This window comes from Pundamilia nyererei, unplaced genomic scaffold (genome assembly GCF_000239375.1).
Source record: "Pundamilia nyererei isolate P.nyererei 1_Seehausen unplaced genomic scaffold, PunNye1.0 scaffold00075, whole genome shotgun sequence".
NCBI lineage: Eukaryota > Metazoa > Chordata > Actinopteri > Cichliformes > Cichlidae > Pundamilia > Pundamilia nyererei.
The window spans coordinates 1,706,035-1,727,409 of NW_005187476.1; the positions used below are offsets into that span (position 1 = coordinate 1,706,035).

Here is a 21,375-nt window from a genome sequence, read left to right on the forward strand (position 1 = left end):
TAGCTATAGCAACACACTGTGTGACAAACTGCAACTTATGGACACCTGCAGTTGTTCCGATGTTGTGCCAAATAATAAAGTTGTGCCCACTTTTACACCCCCATTGCCACACGGTGTGCACACAGTTTTTCCTCTTTCATCTCTTTTTATGGGATTGACACGCAAACAGGATTGCTGTTTAGGTGTCAAACCAAAAATAACGAGCCCATTTTGAAAATGCAAGGAGTAGAAAGTACAGATGTTTAAACTGTAGGGAGTAAAAGTAAACTGTGTCAGAAAAATAACTACTTAAGTAAAGTACAGACACCTGAAAATTCTACTTAAGTATAGTAACAAAGTTTCATGTACTATTATGACCTTTGCTTTAAAGATTAATGTTAAAAGTTCACTAGAAGCACCCTGAGTGCTTCCAGCACATGCCACATGACCATAATGCATTTCCGGAGGAATATATGCAGCTTATGCACAAGTTCAATAAGGAGGAGCTCTATTCTCACACACTGTCTTGGCTCCTCTTGGTGGTAGTGGCTATTTCCTGAGTCTCTCTTTTATTTGTCACTTATATTTTCCCACGATGTCAAAATCACCCCCTTCTCAGTTTTAACGTCACTACTCTTATTCTTCCACGTTCTTTCATCTCATGTTAATCTCTCCCCTTGCCTTTCAGCCCTTCTATCAGCTCCAACATCAGGATTGGTACGGCAGTGGGGGGTCCTGTCGTTATTTTCTGTCGTTTTACAGGACTGAAAATTTTGTTCCTTCCTTCTCTCACTGTTGAACCGAACGTTCTGCCGCCCTCTCTCACACTTCTTGTTTTTCATCAACCTCTTCACCATTACCCGTCGAATGGGGGCACACACTGACGAAAAGTATTACTTTTCAGCCACATTATCATTTGAAATTGCTGGTGTAAAATAGATGATGGAAAATGGGGGTAATTAATATTTCCTGATGCTCAGTAACAAGAAAATTTCCTGATTAGTCAGAATCTGGTTCACACATCAAATGTGGAAAGATTTCATCTTCTGAATATTTCACTGTAGTCTGAATAACTTCTGCTAAGAATCCATTATTCTGATACTCATCTCGTTGACTTATTTTTTCATTTTGACCTCCCATGGGTAGCTGCTGGGATTTGAGAGATTCACATTGGTCTCTGTGCGTCACATCACTGACGTCAGCCTACTTGCTCCTCACATATGGATTGAGGTTAATTGTCTGTTGGTTTATCCTGTCATGCTGCTGTGGCTTGTCTGAGTTTCCCATTTCCTGTTTGCTGGTGAAAGATTTTTTTGGAACTGGTCTGATCCAACCCTTGGTAGATTTTCTCAGATTCACAGCCTTGTTAGAGGTTACATTCCTACATTCTTCAGTGCATCCATTAACGCAGTCTCATATTAATTTATAAAGCTACTGTTTGAAAACATTACAATTTACTTTCCTCCTAATGTCATTACTACAGATTTGATCCACGCAGATTTGATTTGGCACTACTATTACAGGAGAGCAGTTATTAAAGGCTGCCTTATTTCAATGTAACTGAAACAGACACAACATCCTGAAGTAGGAGTGAAAACATTTTCACAAGACCAGAAGATTTAACACCTGGAGAGAAGTGTTAATAAGAAAATGTATGTGCAGACGTAGGCAGACACAAAAACACAGGTGAAATAATCACAGGTAATATCTGGAAGAAACAATGACGTCAGGCAAGTGGGAGAAATGTGAGAACAGAATAAAACTGTGACTCTCAGAAGTTCTACCATCGGCAGGACTATAATGATGCCAGCAAAGCTTCAGTGAATTCAATCAAACAGACGTCAGGGACAGATGGAGGCAAGAGGGGACAGTGAAGCAAATTAAACACTGATACAGATCAGACGAAAGTGAAACAAAATAGCTTTTTACCGGACACAGAAAATCTGCCTCAGCTGATTACTATCTGTTCTTTGTGCAAAATCCTAATCAACCATATTAACATTCACCTGCTCCCTGAAGATTAAGCACGCTTTAAAAGAAAAAAGGAGAGTGGAGTGTTTATGGGTCACCACATGCAAGCTGTGCCATAGATTTTCTGCAGGGATTCCTTCCAAGACCCAGACGCTCTGTGTGAGCTGGCTTTCTTTAAACAGAAGTGTTTTTTATGTGTACTGTATATTATATATAAGGGTGGCAGTTGAAGCTGTAGTTAGAGCTGTCACCCTACACCAAGTGGGTTCCTGTTTCCTCTAAGAGTCTTAGGACTTTTTAGATCAATCATTGATTTTAATCTGGCTGTGGATGTGAGTCTGAATTGTTAGCTGCCTCTCTGTCTTACTCCTGTGACGATCCCGTGTTTTAAGAAAATTGATAGATCTTTATTTTTCTTTCTTGTACCCAGCAGGCAGCAACTCTTCTGGTTCCAGAAAGAACCACAGGAATAAACATATCTTACATAATGTTCATTTTGTATAATATTAGTGCCAATTACTACTCAGAAGAAACATAAATGCAGGGTTTACCTAAGAGAGGTTTGCTACCATATGAACATGAATAGTTTTTCAGTCACGTGCACTCCTCACTTTTCCCACCCAGTTTCAAAACATAAAGATGGAGATGGCCAAAATACTCAGCTTAACGCAACAGAATATCATCAGCCAGCAAAAAGGTGGCTACATCCATCTTTTTATATGTGTACTATGGGTTCAACCTTATGTTTGGCATTTTAAAAGGCCAGACATCGATGGGATTATCAATTACTGTTTTAAATTCTTGGAAATTGTAACACATTGTTATTTGGTAACCATATATCATAGGTGGACTGTATGCTGCACAACTTCACTATTTTCATCTTATAGTGGCATTTTTGGCTACAGTAGGCAGCTGTTTTCAGTGAAAAGCATTTAAAGGGGACCTATTATTCTTTGCCTTTTTGTCATACACAGGGTTGGAGTCATTAATTTAGCTGGAAAAAGTTATCTGTTACACTTCTTGTTACATTACATTTGTGTTACTTCATAACAAGACATGAAATGGATTGTCACACAATTATCAGAAACTATTTAAACCTCACACTACAGTCCACAGGTCATACACATACACGCTTCTTTTAGTGCTTATGTTTGACCCCCCCCAACAAAAACAACAAAAACAACAACAAACAGCATAAAGCAAAGTGAATGAAATGGAAAAAAGGAGGCCACAGTGCTGCTCGTAAGTGCCTTTGTTACCTGTTGAAGATCAGACTCTGGCTGCTGGGCTGGGATCAGTATACAATTAGCTTTATCCTGGCTATCAGTTCTTGGCTAGCTTTGTGTTAGCATGCTGTCTGTGCAGATGCTTGCAAAGAGCTGATGCTGCTTTTGACTATGATGCAAATGTTTCTGTGCTGGACACAGTTTGCACTTTACTACTGCACTGTTGCCCTTTCATGCAATAAAAGTAAAGCCAGTGTTCATATTCCAAAAGCTGCAGACCGCACCAATATTATAGCACACGTGTGTGGGGAAAAAAGTTTTTTCTTTTCTATCTGCCTGTAATTCACAGTGGGTCTTGTAACACAAACAGCAACATAATTGTAACTGTAATGCGATTACTGAATTTAGTACAGTACATTTACTGAAAAATGTTATGAGATTACAATAATGCATTACTTTGGAACTCGTTACACCCAGCACTGGTAATGATATATTCTTAGAAGGGTTGAAATTTATATTAAATATGGCCATAGTTTTAAGTAATGATGCCACTGTATGTATAAGTAATCCCTGTGAGACAAATGCTCAGGCAGTTTTGTGTTTTCTGTACTATGTCTGTGTTTTCTATATGAGGGGGTATACTTCTTTAGCCATAAGACACTCACCCCACACACCTGCTGTTCAAACTATTTTTGTGAGGATGAGCCAGCAAGAACAAAGTTGGGTTAAAGCGAGGGTGTAATTGAAGGTTAAACATTGAAAACACCTTTTTTCAGTCAATGAAAATACTGAAGGAGCTTCATGGATGCCAAAAATAAGTTAAAAACAATTTAATTAAACTTGTGAAGCAAGCAGCACTACTCTTACATATTTTATTCTTGGACTAGAATCCAAGAATAAATATGGAGCTGGCAATGAGCATCATCTCCATCAAAACCCAACTATACACTCCCTGCTCATTTAGGAACAAGCTGGAGGACAGCTGGTGGAGCAACTAAAGAGTCATTTTCTTTGGGAGTTGGTAAAAATTAAAAACGGAGCCAAACAATAGTGTAAATTGGACTTATATTTGCCAGGTGGTGAGAGACTCCAAATGAATGATTATGTTGCTATCTGAGGAGTGGCTGCAGGTTTTTGTAAACTCAGCATAACAAATTGCATCTCTTGTTTATCGAGCTTCCCAAGGTGCTTTTTTTATAGAACTACATGCAAAATGAACATTTATTTTTACTGCTGACACTAAAAAGACGAAGATGAGGTGCAGGTGGTAGTGCTGCGACTGCCAAGTGGCTTTAATACTGTAATAGTTTCACTTCCAGCAGAACTGTTTGGAATCTGCTAAATATGCATTTTGTCAAGGATTTACTTAAAGATAATACTTTAATCTTTACCTTTTGATTATGTACCATCAGCCACAACATTAAAACTTCCTGTCTTAGATTTTGCAGATACCCTTTGTAAGAGGTACTGTCCAGGTCTCGACATTGGTGACACAGTGTTGGTTTGAATACTTTGGGTTTAAATGCTTGCAAGAGGAAGACCTCCTTGGAAAGGCCTTTTTCCATTGGAGTCCAAACAATGGTTGAAAAGACTAGGCAATGATAAGTCTGGAATTTGGGTGAACAATCTGGACTTTTTCCCATGTTGCTTAAGCTGCCTTCAGCTATTGCAATGAGGTGTACTGTCATGATGAAGAGGACCATTACTATGATGCTGTTTAAGCTTATTCTGCTCCAATTTTATGTGGGTGGAACTTGTTAAGACACCATAAGCATGAATGCCAGGACTCAAGGTTTCGCAGCAGCAACAATACCAGCAGTGTTATCTGTTTCGCATGTCTGTGATTATACTGTTGTGGCTGATTGGTCTAGTTTTCATGTATACAACTTTAACAAAGCCTTAATATTGAAACATAACATGATATACATTTATATACATTCACATTTCTGTATAACTGTATATCTCAGATTTCTGTATAGTTTTTTTATTTCATATTTATATCCTGTTCATAGCCTGTACATAGCTTGTACACACTTATAGTTATAGAATATTCATAACATGCTTAATACCGTGTACATTATAACATACCATAATAGACCCATTTCTGTAATACACTTACATATCTATATTATTGCTAATATACATTGTAATATATCTATATCATGGCTAAAGCACTTCTGGATGGATGAAAACTGCATTTCGTTGCCCTGTACCTGTGCATGTGCAATGACAATAAAGTTGAAAACATTTTCACTCAATCTCTTAATGCCAAGAACCTGGACTATTGAAAGTCTATGAAGAAAACTTAAATCTGTTTGAACACTATCTAAGGCTGCTGGAGTTCAGCTGTGGTCCTCTCTGATTATAAGAGGGAAAGACTGCACTGTACAGATCATTCATCAGCACTTCATGTTATACTATAACACAATATAATTACACAGAGTGAGTCCAAGGGAGTGCTACTCTTCTGTTTCAGCTGAGTCATTAAGGGCTTGCGTTTGCTATCATAGCAGATTAAATAACGCTGGTGTCAGGAAATGCAACAGCCACCTAAAAAGGTGGCAACCTAAAACTATACAAAATGAAATGCAGAGATGAATGAGTCACCAGCACATCAAGGATAGTGTCATGTGTACGAGGCTTCCTAAATTATAAACTTAGTCATAAAAATGTTACTAAAGCGCAATCTCAAGCATGCTTTGAGGAATGCTGTCATGTTTACTTTTAAAATATAATAACATATATTAGTAATATTAAATTAGCTACATTATAAAATGAGGAAATGATAGATATAGACATGAAAAAGAAAGCGTACCCTCTTTCAGTTCAAAAGTTTTAAGTATCAGGAGACAATAAAATAATCATCTATTCTTAGCAAGTCTTAAATTTTGACAAAAGCAACTTCATATGAGCAACAAAACATGACATACAGCATGCCATTATTCATTTAATGCAAGGAAGAAGCAGTGTGTGAAAAACTTGGTAGATTCCATTATTCAGCAGCTTGTTACCACCAGCAGCAATAACTTGACACAATGTTTTTCCTGCAAGAAATTATTAGTCTGTTACATTACGTAGGAAGTTTACCCCACATTTCTTGACAACATTGCTTCAGTTCATTGAAGTTTGCAAGCATTTGTTTATATACAGCTTTCTTAAGGTTCCATACAGCTTTCAGCTGGGTTGATTCTGGTTAACTGATCATTCTAAACTGCCCATAGGTTTGGATGTTTGTGTAAATGGTTGCAACAGACTGGCCACCTGTCCAGGGTGAACTCTTGTCCTATGGTAGCTGGCTCCAGTGCCCCTGTGACTCTGATAAGAATAAGTGGAAGAGAATGGATGGATGGAAGGAAATGTCTTTCTCTGGCAACCTTTCCAAACAAGCCATACTTGTTCTAGTCTTCTTCTTATTGCCCTTTCGTGAACATTAACAATTAAAATCCTATCTGAGCCCTGTAGTGTCTGAGATGCAGCTCTTTGTAGGGTCTTTACCTTACAATATAAAGCAACTATTTTGGTGATTTGACACTATATATAAATAAATTGAACTGAATTTGATTCTTTTCAGTTTCATTGCATGGTCTGACCGTGGCGTGATTTTGCTGAGATGTCCTCTACTGACAGCTGTTTTGAATGCTTTCCACTCTAAAATAATCTTTATCACCATCAGCATCAGATTGTTCGGAAATAGCTTTAAACCCTTCCCACATTGATGGGCAGCAACAATTATTTCTCTAAGATAATTGCTGATGTCATTCCTCTTTGGCATTGTGTTAACAGATATTGTTTTATAGCTCCAAGAAAACTGTCAAAACTTCTGCATTTACAGAGGTGGAGGTGGCCAGCTTAGCTGATAATCAAATAATCATAAAAAATGACATGATGTAATATGTCAAGTGTTGTTGTTAATCTGGGGTAATATTTAAATAGCTTTAGAATAAATTTAATGATTTGTTTATGTTCTGATATGTAAAACCTTAAAACTGAAAAAAAGGGTGTAGTTTCTTTTTCACATGATTGTAGATCAATAGAGGGAGAGATATTGTCAGGAAAATGCTTTCATGTTTTTTGTAATACCAACAGGAAGCAGTGAGTGGACACTGAGCAGATTAGCTTTGAAGAGAAATGGAGTGAGTGAGCGAGTGAGTGAGAGAGGGATGATGGAGGAGGAGGAGGAAGAGGAGGAGGAGGAGGAGGAGGAGGAGTAGAAAACATTGATCTGAATGCATGCAAACATGTATGGCTGAGAGTTATACAATTGTTCTCTTGATGAAAGATGAGGAAAGGAAGCTGTATTGACCAAAAAAGCAGAGCGACTCCAATCCTATCTACGTAACTCAGCACTGGTATTGGGACAGCATTATTTTAATTTAACTTGATTTGATTTAATTTATTTTTATTTCATGTGAATTCAGTCAATTTTAGTTACATTGATTTAATAAATTTTAGTGCAATGCAAAGGGACTTAGCCTATTTCAGTTTAATAAAATTCAATTCAGTTCAAGTCATGTAAAGCCAAATGACAACAACAGTCACCTCAGGGCACTTTATATGCAATGTAAAGACTGTAGAGAGAAAACCCCAACAATCAGACGAACCCCTATGAACAACGACCTGGCGACAGTGGGAAGGAAAAACTCCCTTTTAATGACAGAAACCTTCAGCAGAACCAGGCTCAAGGAGGGCCAGCCATCTGCCACAGTGTGCCAACGAGTCGCGTGGCCCCTGTTTATATTATACACACTATGTCTTAACCTTTGTGACTAAAATGATTAATTACAAACAATTACAATGTGTGACCTTAGAAACATAAAGACACACCTGCAACTAACAACATAACTGGACAACCAACAGTGTTTAGCTGGATTTACTGCATGAACCCAGGTTGTTGAAGAGTTTATGTTGATACTTTAGTGTAGGTCCACAAAATCACAATACAGACAGAGTCTCGCCAGACGCCAATCCATCACGGAGCTCCTAATATAGAATAGATGGAATAACCCTCAGCCCTCCTGTGACCCTGACCTGATTAAGCAGTGGTCAAAAAAGTGGATGAATGGTGAAAAGTGAAGTTTTTGACTAGTGTGATGGAACAATTCTTGTTCAAGCAACTTTCTTTTATTTGCATCAGGCAGGCACTGAAAACACAGAAACGCAATTTTTTTAAAATGTTAGATCAAATTACATGCAACTTAAAGATGTTAGCAGCTGAATGATATCAAAGCAGTAAGCAAGGAACATAAACGATGAACCACAACAGCTGTATGCAGTGAACTGTACCTCAAAGACACAGATTGCATTTTCTTAAGAAATGATGAATAAATGCATTTTTCTGTAAGAAACCTCTGCGGGATATCTTCAGCATAGCTCCTCAAATTTTAAATGAACATGATTTTCAACATTTTATCACTGTTATTATTTTACATGTTAATGTTGGGGATGATCTTAAATAATCAGCTAGCGTATCTAAAGTAGATGATAACCAAAAACTACAGAAAAAACTAACATGGAAAGTCTTGATTTGTGCATACTGGCTGCTTACTGAGGGTGCTGGAGTACACAACAGTAGGCAATATGTTATGACTTTGTTCATTTGCTTTAGTCACACTAAACAATGGCTCATTCTGTATTTTTAAATGAGCAGTAAAACATTGCTGTATTATAATAATAATATAGGTTTTAAAACTCAGACTGAAATCAGGTAGTGCTGCCATTAATATGGGTATTCTCTCCTTCCAGAAAACCTTAGACCACTGTTTTCACAGGCTTAATATGAAGAAGAATAAACAAAGCTTTTTATATACAACTCAAAGATCAAAAAGACTGGTAGGCTTATGAATGTTTATTTGAGAGGGGACTAAGAAAAATGACAAACCAAATTCAGCTATAATTTAATTACCCTGTGAGAATAATGATATCAAGTGGAATTAATTACTTTGTAGCAAGTTCATTATTCTCTACTGATTTATCTACATTCATTAACAAATTTGTGAGCAAGCCTTTCTTGTAAAAGGAAGACATCTCATTATTCTACACTGACTTATCTTATTATTGAAGAACAACGGAGTCAACTTTGAAAAAAAGAGGCTAAAATCAAATAACAATAGTGATGACGTGCTCCCTGAAGGGCTGTCTTATATTTCTGAAACTCAAAAAACGACTTGCCTTATAAGTAGAAGGAACTAATTAAATGCCACACCAGTAACCATTGTGCTGCAGAGTGTGTGCCAGTGTGTGGAAAGACAGTCGCAGTATATGGTTAAGCGGAAGCGGTGACGCCAAGAGACCAAACAAATGAAAGACACTGGCAAAAAAATAAAAAATAAAGAAGAAGGGAGGGAGTACTGGAAGACAAAGAGCGAAGGGATGCAGGAAAGGGGAGGCGAGCAAGATGAGGGAGAACAGCACGAGCGTTTTTGTCTGTGACAATTGGACAGACGCTGAAAAATGCTGGTGCCTCTGTAAACGCGTGTGGAAGATAGACGGACCGTGCCAGTGAGCAATGTATTAATTTGCTTCAAAACAATATGACATGTTGAGTCACCTTCAAGAAGTACATGTCCGGGGCTCCTTTTGTTTTTCCTGTTTGTGTGCGTGACACTGCACTGTCTATGTGCTGTCTGTGTCTTTGAATCATTTTATTTCACTTATTAGATATTTTACTAACGCAACCACCGCAAGGCATGTGGTCACATCCTCCTGTCTTTCTCGTTTCTTCTCATTACTCTGGGCCTATGGGACACAAATACACTGAGTCTACAAGTTGTACATGCAATAATAGTTCTGTGATTAAGTTTCGTGGAAGGAATGAGCAAGCAGAAGTCGTCCACCTTTACTGAACTTCATTATATCAGCAACTCTAAAGAAAGAACAGCTAATCGAGAGTGTTTAAGTGAACTGTTCACAATGGGGCTAAAATCCAATACCAGGAAGCTATAACCCATTTTTAATATTTTCCAAATAAGGTGTGAGAAGAGAGGGATGTGTTGTTACCTTGGCAACAGACACACCTTTACTACAGTATCCCATTACACTCACTGGCAGCGACTGCAACCTGCTATCAGTGTCAAGTCACACGGGACAGAATTGCGCAGGCACACCTGCAGACGAGAGTACAAGAGGCCCATTTTGATTGGCTGACAGTGAAATCAGTTTATTTTAGAGTGCAGCAGGTGCAGTGACGCACGCCTCTGTTCGTTACTAATGGTGGATGAAAGCCCAGCATAGATTGGATAAAGCGATGTAGGACTGACATAGAAAGACAGAAAGGTAAATGGACAGATAGACGGGTTAGGAGATGTGCTGGAGTGGGAGCAGGCTGGGGAAGCCTCGATTTGTTTTATGTGTGGGGATTACACAAACACGACGTAGCGATGATCATCACACACCGAAACCGTGCCTACACAGTACTGCGAACCTGCTGTGTGGGTGACTGGCACAACACTGACTGACTGACACACGGCGGTGGCATTTAGACAAAGTTTGCCTCAACAGGCAAGCATGCTAACACGCAAGTACAGACAGTCACAGACAGACACACTACCACAGCTGGCGGCGTGGGTGTGTGGAAAGGGGAAGCCAATGAGGTGCTGGTCGTGGATGACCAGCGGCTACTGAAGCTTGCGTGTCCACAAGTCCAGTTAAGGACAGAGCAGGAGGTGTGAAGGAATAACAGCACACACCGTGTATTGGATCCCCTCAATTACTCATTTGTTTATCGTGCCTGCGGCTCAGTTGGCTTTGTGTAGAATGGCAGTTACAAACTGTGTGTGTATTCGCTTATGTATGCACCCGTGCACACGCCCAAATGTGTGACTCTTTCCTCACTCATACGCTCATCTGTTGAGCCGCCTGTGTGTTTCTATGAATGGGTATGCTTCTGTTGTCTACATTCTCACATCTCTCGGTCTGAGCAGCGGTCTACATTTATTTTTAATGTCAGACACACAAAGAAAAGCTGAAATTATTCTTCAAGGTCAACTCTGATCCACTCTAGTGCGGCTTGAATGATGCAATTTCACAGTTATTGTTAGTGTGAAGGTTATTTTCCTGTATTTTGAAAGTGTTGCTTGTGTAATGCCACATTAACAAAGTGCTCGCCAAAAACACACTGTAACAGTTTATCCATAGATTTTTATGCAGCTTTATTCAACTCTTGCATGTCAATCGAATTCATAATTAAATAAAGCAAAACTGAGTCATCTCGAGAAGGTAGACAGCAAAACACATTCATCAGTCTGAAGAGACCTTAGATGATTGCACAAAAGTCTTCAACAAATGAGCAGAAAATTTCCAATAAAAAACATTTTGCAATCACTTCTGTCCTGCTGACTGCAGATGCAATACCTGGTGGCATGTCTGTCCCCTTAGGCCAGTGTTTCAAATAGTGGACCTGGACTCACTGGTGGGAAATTGAGCCACAGCAGGAGTGAAACTCAGTTACATGTAAGATGCATGTTAGGATATATAGATCAAAGATGTTGTGCTGACCCTTATCGCTGAAATGAAACTCGGATTCTTTTTATTGTTATTGCTGGATAAAAACCGAGGTTTGGGCTGGATTCTAGGTGGGGAATGCCCCCCAAAAGGTTTGCTTACTTATGAAATATACTTGCTTAATGTCATATTATGGTTAAAATTGCACAAAACAGCAAACAGTTTGTTTAACTGATTGCCCAAACCAGGTAATGCATGGGGGCTATCTGCAAGGCATACCCTGGGTTGCCAGTCCATCACAGGGTAGTTTATCTAAAAAGGCTGAAAGACTACAAAAGACTTTTGTCCTTGATTGCATACCCAGTACACTCCTTCAGATGGTGGACTGCATGTTTAAAACTTAATGTGATCAAATAAAAGTCAAATGAGAGCATAATTTATCACATGGTGACACTGTTACATCTGATGCTATCTTGCTATCTTACAGCTGGTGGTTGAACACAAGCAATGACAGCTTGAGGCACAGACAGACAGCAAAACAGTTTTCAAGTGGCATGAATATCAAGGCATCTGTTGTGTTTTACTGTCTTTTTCCCTTTTGGATTCATTAAAAGAAAATCACCCCTTCATTATTAACCTAATTAACAATATTTCAACTACTGCAATAAAAACGTAGAAAAACAAGAAGAAAGACATTAGCAGAGAGGGGAATTATGTTTGATAACCCCCATCCTCATCTTCATATCTCCGATTTTCTTTAACACGCCCAAATGTCCTTAAATAGTAAATGAAACCTCACTTCCATATGTCCACTTCTATCTCGTTTAGCTAATGACTGCCATTTGATATCTTCATCATCAAATTATGTCAGGAGCTATAATTAATCTACCAACAGTATGACTGGAGTATGTCGTAATTAACCTCCACACCAAACAGGCCACTATTCAATCACTGTTGTTTTGAGTGACTCTCTTCTGGCACCGAGCTCTCCCTTATGGTTGAATCATGATTCGGGGGCATCCTTCTTTCCTAAGACAGGACCATCTAAGTCTTTTTCTGTATCTTTCTGTCTGGCTGCTGCGCGCCGGAAGCAGACCATAATAAGCGTCAGCCAGGAAACAAGCTATGCGCTCTTCTCCTACCCGTCCTCCGCTCCTCCACAACTCAGTCATCATTACCGGGCACCGTGCCTTAGCTCATTCACCCCTCCCTACACTGCTTCTACATTCACTCTTTAGCACTCCCTCCCTCTTTTCCCAATGTGCGTCGCAAAGTCTCCTCCTCTCACAGAGTCTGAGCGCACGTCTCCAACCAGCCTTTACGCGCGAGCAAACTCTCCAAGAGAATCCCCTACGGCCGGCCCCTCCCCTTTCCGTTTCTTACCGCCCTCACTCATTCATGACCCCGATCAGTGACGTAGGAGATTCCACGGTGCCTACTGCCGTAGGCAATGACAAGGTGCTTGAGTATATATGGGACACTGGTAGCCATCAACCGGCACACTCTCAGTCGCTCCGACTCGGGAACCAGGGCATCAGCGGAGATAGCAGGCTTTACTTCGCGGTCTTAGGCTAACTCGCTTTGGGCTTTGGTTCAGGATGGAAACCTCTACTTTTTCTCGGAACCGACGATGCTCCATCATGCGCAGCTGCAAAAGTAAGTTTCTCTCTATCTTCTTTGGTTTTGGATACCCATTGGATTCAAATGACAGTTAATGCTGCTTTGCTTTAGAACTCGAACACTTTAAAGTTTTTTAAAATATAAGAACGTGTGAAGTACTTTGACTTATATGAAACAGAACATCCAAAATTGATATATGGATGGATGATACAAAATTGAAATGAAAGTCTGTCAGCTCTCTGTCTGTTTGGTGATTTATTCGAGCTAAATTGGATGTAAAAGTGTGTTAAGAGCTTTTTCTTTGACTCAGAGAAATCGTTGCTATGATTTGATTAAATTCCTTTCCGATTACGCTGTGCGTAATGGTCGGCGTAAGTGTAGTGCCAATGTGTAAACTTAATTTACTGCGACAGATAAGGTTTCTGTACATGAAACCTAAGAGAAAATATGAGTAGATGCAAGCCATAATCGCCAAAAACAATTAAATAATTTTCTTTCTAAAAATGAAGGCAGATATTTACCGTTATGCACTCTGCATGATGTTTCGTTGAATGGTAATGGATGATTATCGCACCATGGACAGCTCCCACTCACTTCCTTTGCTCTGTCCCCGCTCTTTCTAGGCGGTCTCTCCCTCTGGCTGGTGGTGTGGCTAGTCCTTGGTAAGCCAAGTCCGGCATCGGCATGTCCGCACCTGTGTGTGTGCTATCCGACGCCGATGACTGTGAGCTGCCAGGCGCAGAACTTCACCGCTGTTCCTGTCGGAGTGCCGTACGAGTCGCAGCGCGTGTTTCTCCAGAACAACAGGATCACGGAGCTTAGAGTTGGCTCTTTTGGCTTCGGAACTCAGGTAAGAAAGAATGAAGAAAGCACCATCTACAGTGTGAAGTTGTTGCTTTTCCACACTGAAAGTTTAAAAATAATGAAAAATATAATCAAAAATTTATTTCATAAATACGTTTTCTCCCCTCAGGTTCTGTGGCTGTTTTCCAACAACATCACGTGGATTGAGGCAGGGGCCTTTAGTGAGCTGAGGGACTTGGAGGAGTTGGACCTGGGGGATAACCCTAACCTCCACAGGTTGGAGGGGGGAGCCTTCCGTGGCCTTGAGAAGCTCCAGAGCCTCCACATGCACCGCTGCCGGCTCACTGCCCTGCCCCATGACATCTTCCACAAGCTTTACAGTCTGCAGTTCCTTTATCTGCAGGTAGGGGCGCTGGAAAGCCATGCACATGCATACAGATAACTCTGACACATAGAAACACATGCATCCACCCACACATGTGCCTTCACATGCAGCATCACACGTGTTATCAATATTACCAATCACACTCACTGTGTCTGATTTTCTCAGCCTAAACCCCATTTTTTCTCTAATTTGCAGGAGAATAATCTTCACTTCCTGCAGGATGACATCTTTTCTGACCTCATCAACCTGAGTCAGCTGTTCCTGCATGGCAACCGTATCCGTACCCTTTCAGAGAACGTGTTCCGCGGCCTGGTCAACCTCGATCGCCTTCTCCTCCACGACAACCGCATCAGACAGGTGAACCGCCGGGCCTTCCGTGACCTTGGCCGCCTGACAATGCTCTTCCTCTTCAATAACACTCTGGCTGAGTTGCCCAGCCAGACTCTGAGGGACACCCAGGGCATCGAGTTCCTCCGCCTCAATGCCAACCCCTGGTCTTGTGGCTGTGAGGCCCGTGCCCTGTGGGAGTGGTTCCGTGAGGCCCGTGTCTCCTCATCTGAAGTCATCTGCTCCTCCCCTTCCACCCGTCGTGGCCAGGATCTCCGCTTCCTTCGTGAGATGGACTTCGCCCTCTGCCCTTTGCCTGACCCTGGCTCCATTGCCGGCTCCACCACCACCACCTTCAGCACCAAGACCCGCTGGTGGTTCCACAAGAACAAGCCCCAGTCATCCACTAAAGGTGTCTTCGAGAAAGCCTCAGAGACTGTAAAGGCCGGTTTGTACGGAAAGGGACCATCAACAATCACCTCAGCAGTCAAGTATGAGCTGGGAGAGGATGAGCTGGCGCTGCCCAAACTCGAGCAAGAAGAGTACTGGGCAAACTATGGCAATGAGGACTCAGGTGTCACCCTGCGGTGCTTTGAGCTTGAATGTCCACCTGAGTTCGACCTGCCTCCATCTTCCTCCTCTCCCAGATCCTCCTCACCCTCTTTTCTTTTACTACTAGCCCTTTCTGTTTTCACCCTCTGCCTCAACCTCCACCTGCTATTCGGCTGAATCTGACTCTTAGTACCACACCCCTACCCTTCCAGCCTGTTTTAAAGGCTGTGAGGATCCCTGTTAGACTTTCTACACCCCCTTTGCCCGCTTTGCTGTAAGCAAATCCTCAAGGCACAGCAAGGGAGATGGGGGGACGGTTAGATTTGAAATCTACCAACTACAGGGCTTAACACTTTTCAGGGCTGCTAAGAGTTCTTCAGCTAAGGTATATATTTATCTACAATGCTCTGCAGGTATGGCTTTCTCTGCCTTACCTGTATGATGTCATGTTATGATGCCCTGTAATCAGGGCTACGAGGGCTGAGTCCATCTCTAGTACAAACGCAATTTGATAGCAGCTGTGAATGATGTTGTCAATTCTGTCACCTCAACTTATTTAAAACTACTAGTGCTTTTAGTGCATCCAATTAACTGGTTGCTGCAAATGCTACAATTACTGTTAGAATCAGTGCACAGTAATGAAAATACTGTAACCACTTAAAGTGTCATGTAAATAGTTATGTGTACTGTGAGTGTTCAAACTAATATCTGTGGTTCATCACAATCATGTTCATCTTGATCCAGAAAAACTGTGAAGGCTTGTGCTTCTACAGGACAGAGCACCAGGCGCAAAATGAAGTTGAGGGCCTTAGAGCGAGAGAGGAGAAAGGGAAACAAAACTGTGAGGCTGAGAGGGAGCAAAAGGAACGAGAGAGAGATGCACGGACGTCATAGAAGAGGGAAGGGAGACAAAATGGCAGTGAGAGGAGGGGAGGAGATTTCAAAGGAAACAGCTTTAGAAAGAAGAAGATGTGGGTGGAGATGGGAGTGTCCAGGCAGCAATAAGAAAAGAAGCAGAAAAACAGCGAGACAGAACAGAGGACAGTGCTGGCGGTAGAAGCAGCAATTTGCAGGCGACAAATAATAAATCTACTCATCAGTAGTTGTTCCATCCATTATACTCATACCGTTCACCATTTTCTGTATATATAGTGTTGTTTTGCGACAACCACAGGGAATGAATGCTTCCTGTCAGGAAGCCAGAGATTTTGTTTTTTGGATGTCTTTCTGTGACATATTGATATAATGTGTGATGATTGTTGACTTGGATGCAGATGAAGATCTTGATAAAAAAAGATATATTGAATATTTCTTGAATCATTCCTTTCTTTGGGGCAGTTTTTGCTGAATATATTTTAACTGAAGGAATTCTGAGGTGCACTTCATGCACCATCATAAAACAAATGTGGGATCAAAAGTGCACAAATTGTCTCAGTTCATCTGAAGTGTGGTGACTACACTGGACTGAAAGGACTGATCACTTGGCCACATGGAAAGCTCTGACTTAACAGGCATCTGTGTGTGTGCATAAATGGGGATGAATGGATTCACAAGTAGGCAACACTGCAAAAGGCAAGTACGTCAGTAGGTTTCTCACTTTTGTGATTCATCAACAGGCGATGCCAAATGGACAGACAAAGCGCAAACTGGCTGATTTGTAAATACACCAAGAGAGCAATGAGAGAGTCTGGAGAGAGACAGAAATCAGAGTTAAATTTAGGCTCAAAGACTGACATGCAGAAAGACTAATGGAAATGATATGAGGTGAAACAGGAAAAATGTGCTGAGGCAGCAGACTGGAGAAATGCTCTGATGGAGCAGCACAAGAAGGGAAAAACAAAAGAAACAGCAGGAAGTTACCTTATACATGAAAATTTGAGATATCCATCAGGAGGGTTTCTTAATTGCTTCTTCTTGAAAACAATTTACTGTAAGGACTTGGAAAAAAGGGAAAGATAGTGTAGGTGTACTCATGCACAGCTACTCTTTTTCCTAAGAGTCATTTAAATTACTCACTGTTATCCTAAAGCTTTCTTGATCTCGAGGGTAAAGACAGGATGAAAGGAGGTGATGTCTGGCTATGACGGTGGTGAGTAGGGCAAGGCAAAGATGTAGTAGGAGTGAAAGAGTAGGAGGTAGTGAGCCACGTACAAACCAGCTGGCCTTGCAAGGGTTACAGAAAACTAGTTCCTCTTTGAGATTTTCTGTTTTTTTGCCAACTGAGTTCCCCATTAGGAATGACTTTGGAAAATATTCAGTGTCATCTTTGTCAGCTTTTTAGTCTCTTTCACAGTCTAACGGAGGAGGTCAAACTGAGCCCGGGTGCTCTTCAGTGGCCATGACAGTGAGGTCACTGTCAGATGACCAAAGTGCCAGTTATACCATTTCCAATTTTTGTTTGTTTTTCTGTCTGCATGTTCTATGTTTTGTATCTGAAAAAGAAATGATACTATATGAAAATCTGCTTATTTGGTATTTATTTTTACTGTAAAAGAAAAGAAAAGATGTTCTTCAAAGATGCACCATAAAGAAAGAATAAATTCATACTTGTTTTAACAAAGCATTTTCTAAAAATGTGTGGGTGTCTCATTCTATATCTAGGCAACTGTCCAGTCAAACACCCAAAGCAATCAAACTGCACACACACATATGCATGCAAGCATGCACGCACACACAAAATCACGTGGACACACAGACACAGTTGCCATTGTGTAAGTCCTCCAGGCAGTTATCCAGCTTTCTTAACGGTGCAACTACTCAACAGAGAAAGAGAATAGGAAATGTGGGGGTGAGAACAGTGAGGAGACTTAAACTATTACTGTTTAAGGTTCAACCTGCCTCAAAAGGAGCACCTGCTCTTGCAGTAAGATCACATAATCAAAAAGAGACACCAATAATGATAGTAATAAAAATATAATGATCATAAGCACTGTTTATGGCCACAGGGTTATTTTTGCCAAAAAAAAGGAAAAAGAGACAAGTAAAAACTTTGGAACATTTTTCAATAAACAACTGATATTAAAGGAAACGTTGCATATCATCAAAACTTTATTACAACACTCAAACACTCTCCTCTGATCAAAATGTCTGGGAGGAAGTTGCACTTTAAGTGTAACGAAATCCATTATACTCGGTCATTTGAAGCCTCAGATTCAATCTGAGTGAAAATCTGACTTATGTTGGATACAGCTGGACTAATTGATTTTGCACCCACTCAGAGGAAAGATGACCAACACCATACTTTAATGCTACAACAGACATCCTGTGATACATGCTCAAAGTTACCACTGTGACACTTTTATGACCAAAGAAAAGGTGGAAAATAAAAGCAGAGCAAAAACATGGAAAGTGAAATGATGATAATCGAGCTGACAGGTTACAGCAAAGTATATGATGTGTATTACAGTGATGTGCCTATTTTCATTTAACCTTTTCCATACATCTGGTATGACAAATCTTGTCATACCAGATTTATTAGATCTAAACTGCACAGTCTGGTTTTGAAGAAATAATAAATCCTAAAGCATTTATTGATGTCATACATCAGCAGATCATCAAAGTAATTATGATCCATCCTCTGGTGACCATAAATGATCCATTTTAGAAAGAGTGAAACACTGTGCCCAAAACTTCTCTGGTCTAAGTAGCCACACAAGACTCTTTGCATGTAGCATATCTACTGGTTGAATCCAGAGAGAATAGGAAATTGTAGAAAATACAAGAAATTTCAGTGATCTGAGAGGTGGACATTACTAAACTCTTTCATCAGGCTGGGGATATCTTTAAATCTGGATATAAGTGAGAAAAGTGGGAGGAAAAAAAGGTGTTTTGGGGAGTATCTGAGAAATGAAGTCTGTATATAAACTAAGATGTACCCACACAAAATTCTTGTTTCCAAAAAACTTTGTGCTTTGAGATCCCTTCCAGTTGCTCTGGAAGTAAATTAAATCGTAATTTATACAAATCAATGAGAAGCATTTGTTTTTTTAGTAGAATGCGGCAATAATGGACCGTGCACAGAGTTATCAAGCTGGCACGGTAATTACCTAACTACTTGGCAGGTGGGAGTTTTAGTTTAACTATAGATGATTTAGTAGAGATTGCAAACATCTTTAATAAAATAAAAACAAACAAACAAACAAAAAACAAACAGTGGTTTAAATAGTTTCATTGCTTTGATGCAAATATGGGAACGAATTCCTAATCTTTTCACATTGTCCAACAGCATGTGTGTGGCAGACTTCAATCTGTGCAAACACAAAGCTGCTACATGCAAAAGTCACAGACTCCTGCTGCACACACACCACTCTCTGTGGCACAGAGCTCGCTCCGTGGAATCACAGCTTGTCATGCCTATATAAGGATGAAACCAGCACATCAGACAGCTCATCCTTCACATTCCTATTGGTCTCCAAGCTTTTGTTTGGCAGAAAAATTCTATGACGCACTTCGTCGTAGAGTCCATTTAAACTGTGTGGGTTTGATTGCATGACGTCCATGTCACTCAACCATCAGATCAGACAAAATCAGAGCCACAGCGAGTAGAGTGGGGAGGCAGGGCATGAATGTATCTGTATAAGCTACAGTATGTTGAATAGATGAATATTAATGACTACAGAGTTATTGAAGAGAAGTGAGGGAGCAGCTCAGAAACGAGGAGGAAGCTCGTTTCTCTGCACTTGTTCAAGTGCGTCACTACTTTGTCACACTTATTTCCACCTGCTGGGCCTCATCCCTCTCTTTCCCTCTCTCTCACGCTCACACACACACACACACACACACACACACCTTCTCACGTGCATACGCAATTTGCACGTCTTTCGACTTTATGCTGAGCAGCTGAATTTACACCACCTCTCAGATTCCTGTGCAACAAATGGAAGATCTTTTCACATCTTGACATGAGGTCTTTGTGTTCCTGCTTTCACACATCTCTTTCTGTAAAGCGCGCTTGACGTCATGTCTGTTGCTCTTCTCATATTTCTGTACTTTGCTTCCTATTTGAACCAAGAACCTTGCCTGATACATGGTTTTTCCTTTTTCATAGAGATAAATAGAAATGTGACCCTTTCAACCTCTCATTTGTAGGTATTTGTGTTTGGCTGATAGCTGAATTTGCTCTATCACTGTCATTTTCTAAATTACTTTACATTTATGTTTGATGCTTTCTTTTGATCCTTCAAAGTATTCTTTGTCAGTTTCTGCAAAAACATCTCACTGTACATAACTGTTCATTATTTCTTTTGTCCCTTTTTACGGCCGGTACGAATAGAAATATCTTGCATATCAAAGAGACGACAACAAAAGTTGTTTGCTATAACAAGCTGACAGAGAAAAGCTTTTTGATCCATTGTACAGCCATGAGGCCAGTTTTTGTTTTCATTAACTTCATTCATATAAAACATGGAAAGGTTAAGAGTTATGCATGCATTATGCACAAGGTAAGCCCATTAAAAACAGCAGTACAGCACATGTATCAAACTTTATGGAAATGGTAGTATTTGATGCTTGATACTATTCATTTAAATAAATCAAATCATTCCATCTATTACAAACAGATATGCATGGTTATGTCAGACAATATAGACAGCATCTTCTGTGCAGATAAAAAGTTAGCACACTCTTACTCATATCATGTGTGCACTCGGGAAAAAGTGAAAAGTCACTGACGCCAATATGAAGTTAAAAAACACCGCTCGCTGTTAACAGAATGAGATGAAAATGAGGATTTGTGTAAAAGAGAGGGAGACGGAAAGCTAGCAGCAGAAGAGGTGTGACGTTTGAGTCATGTACTTGGATCTCTTTTCAGCGAGAACATTTGGAAGGCTTAAGTGTGCAAGCACACACACACGTGCGAATGCACCCCCGTTGGCAGCATTTGGCGTTGCTAGTACGCCTTAAGAGAGACCCACTGGGAGACAGACGTTTCTCATCGCATCACACAAGCGGGATCCACGCACATGCATGCCCACACACACACATGCATACTACACACTGACACCTACATGCAGACTCACCCTGCTTCCCCAGCCAGGTGGCCCCAAAATAATCTTTCCATGGCATAAACATTTG

The 21,375-nt window shown here is 40.5% G+C and overlaps 2 protein-coding genes across 2 annotated transcripts in view; one reads left to right on the top strand and one right to left on the bottom strand.

Annotated features, from left to right (window-relative positions):
* The window catches only part of LOC102201438 (beta-crystallin A1-like), a 51,120-nt gene extending 37,291 nt beyond the window's left edge, over positions 1 to 13,829 (bottom strand). Inside the window, exon 1 of the mRNA XM_005737391.1 lies at positions 13,757 to 13,829. The gene's annotated coding sequence lies outside the window, so the exon portion shown is untranslated. The remainder of the gene's footprint in view (positions 1 to 13,756) is intronic.
* Positions 13,102 to 16,609, top strand: rtn4rl2a (reticulon 4 receptor-like 2 a). Its single transcript, XM_005737387.1, has 4 exons — positions 13,102 to 13,271; positions 13,859 to 14,085; positions 14,209 to 14,442; positions 14,620 to 16,609. The coding sequence occupies exons 1-4, from the start codon at positions 13,214 to 13,216 to the stop codon at positions 15,478 to 15,480; spliced, it is 1,380 nt and encodes a 459-aa protein (XP_005737444.1). The 5' UTR covers positions 13,102 to 13,213; the 3' UTR covers positions 15,481 to 16,609.
* The last annotated feature ends 4,766 nt before the right edge of the window (positions 16,610 to 21,375 follow it).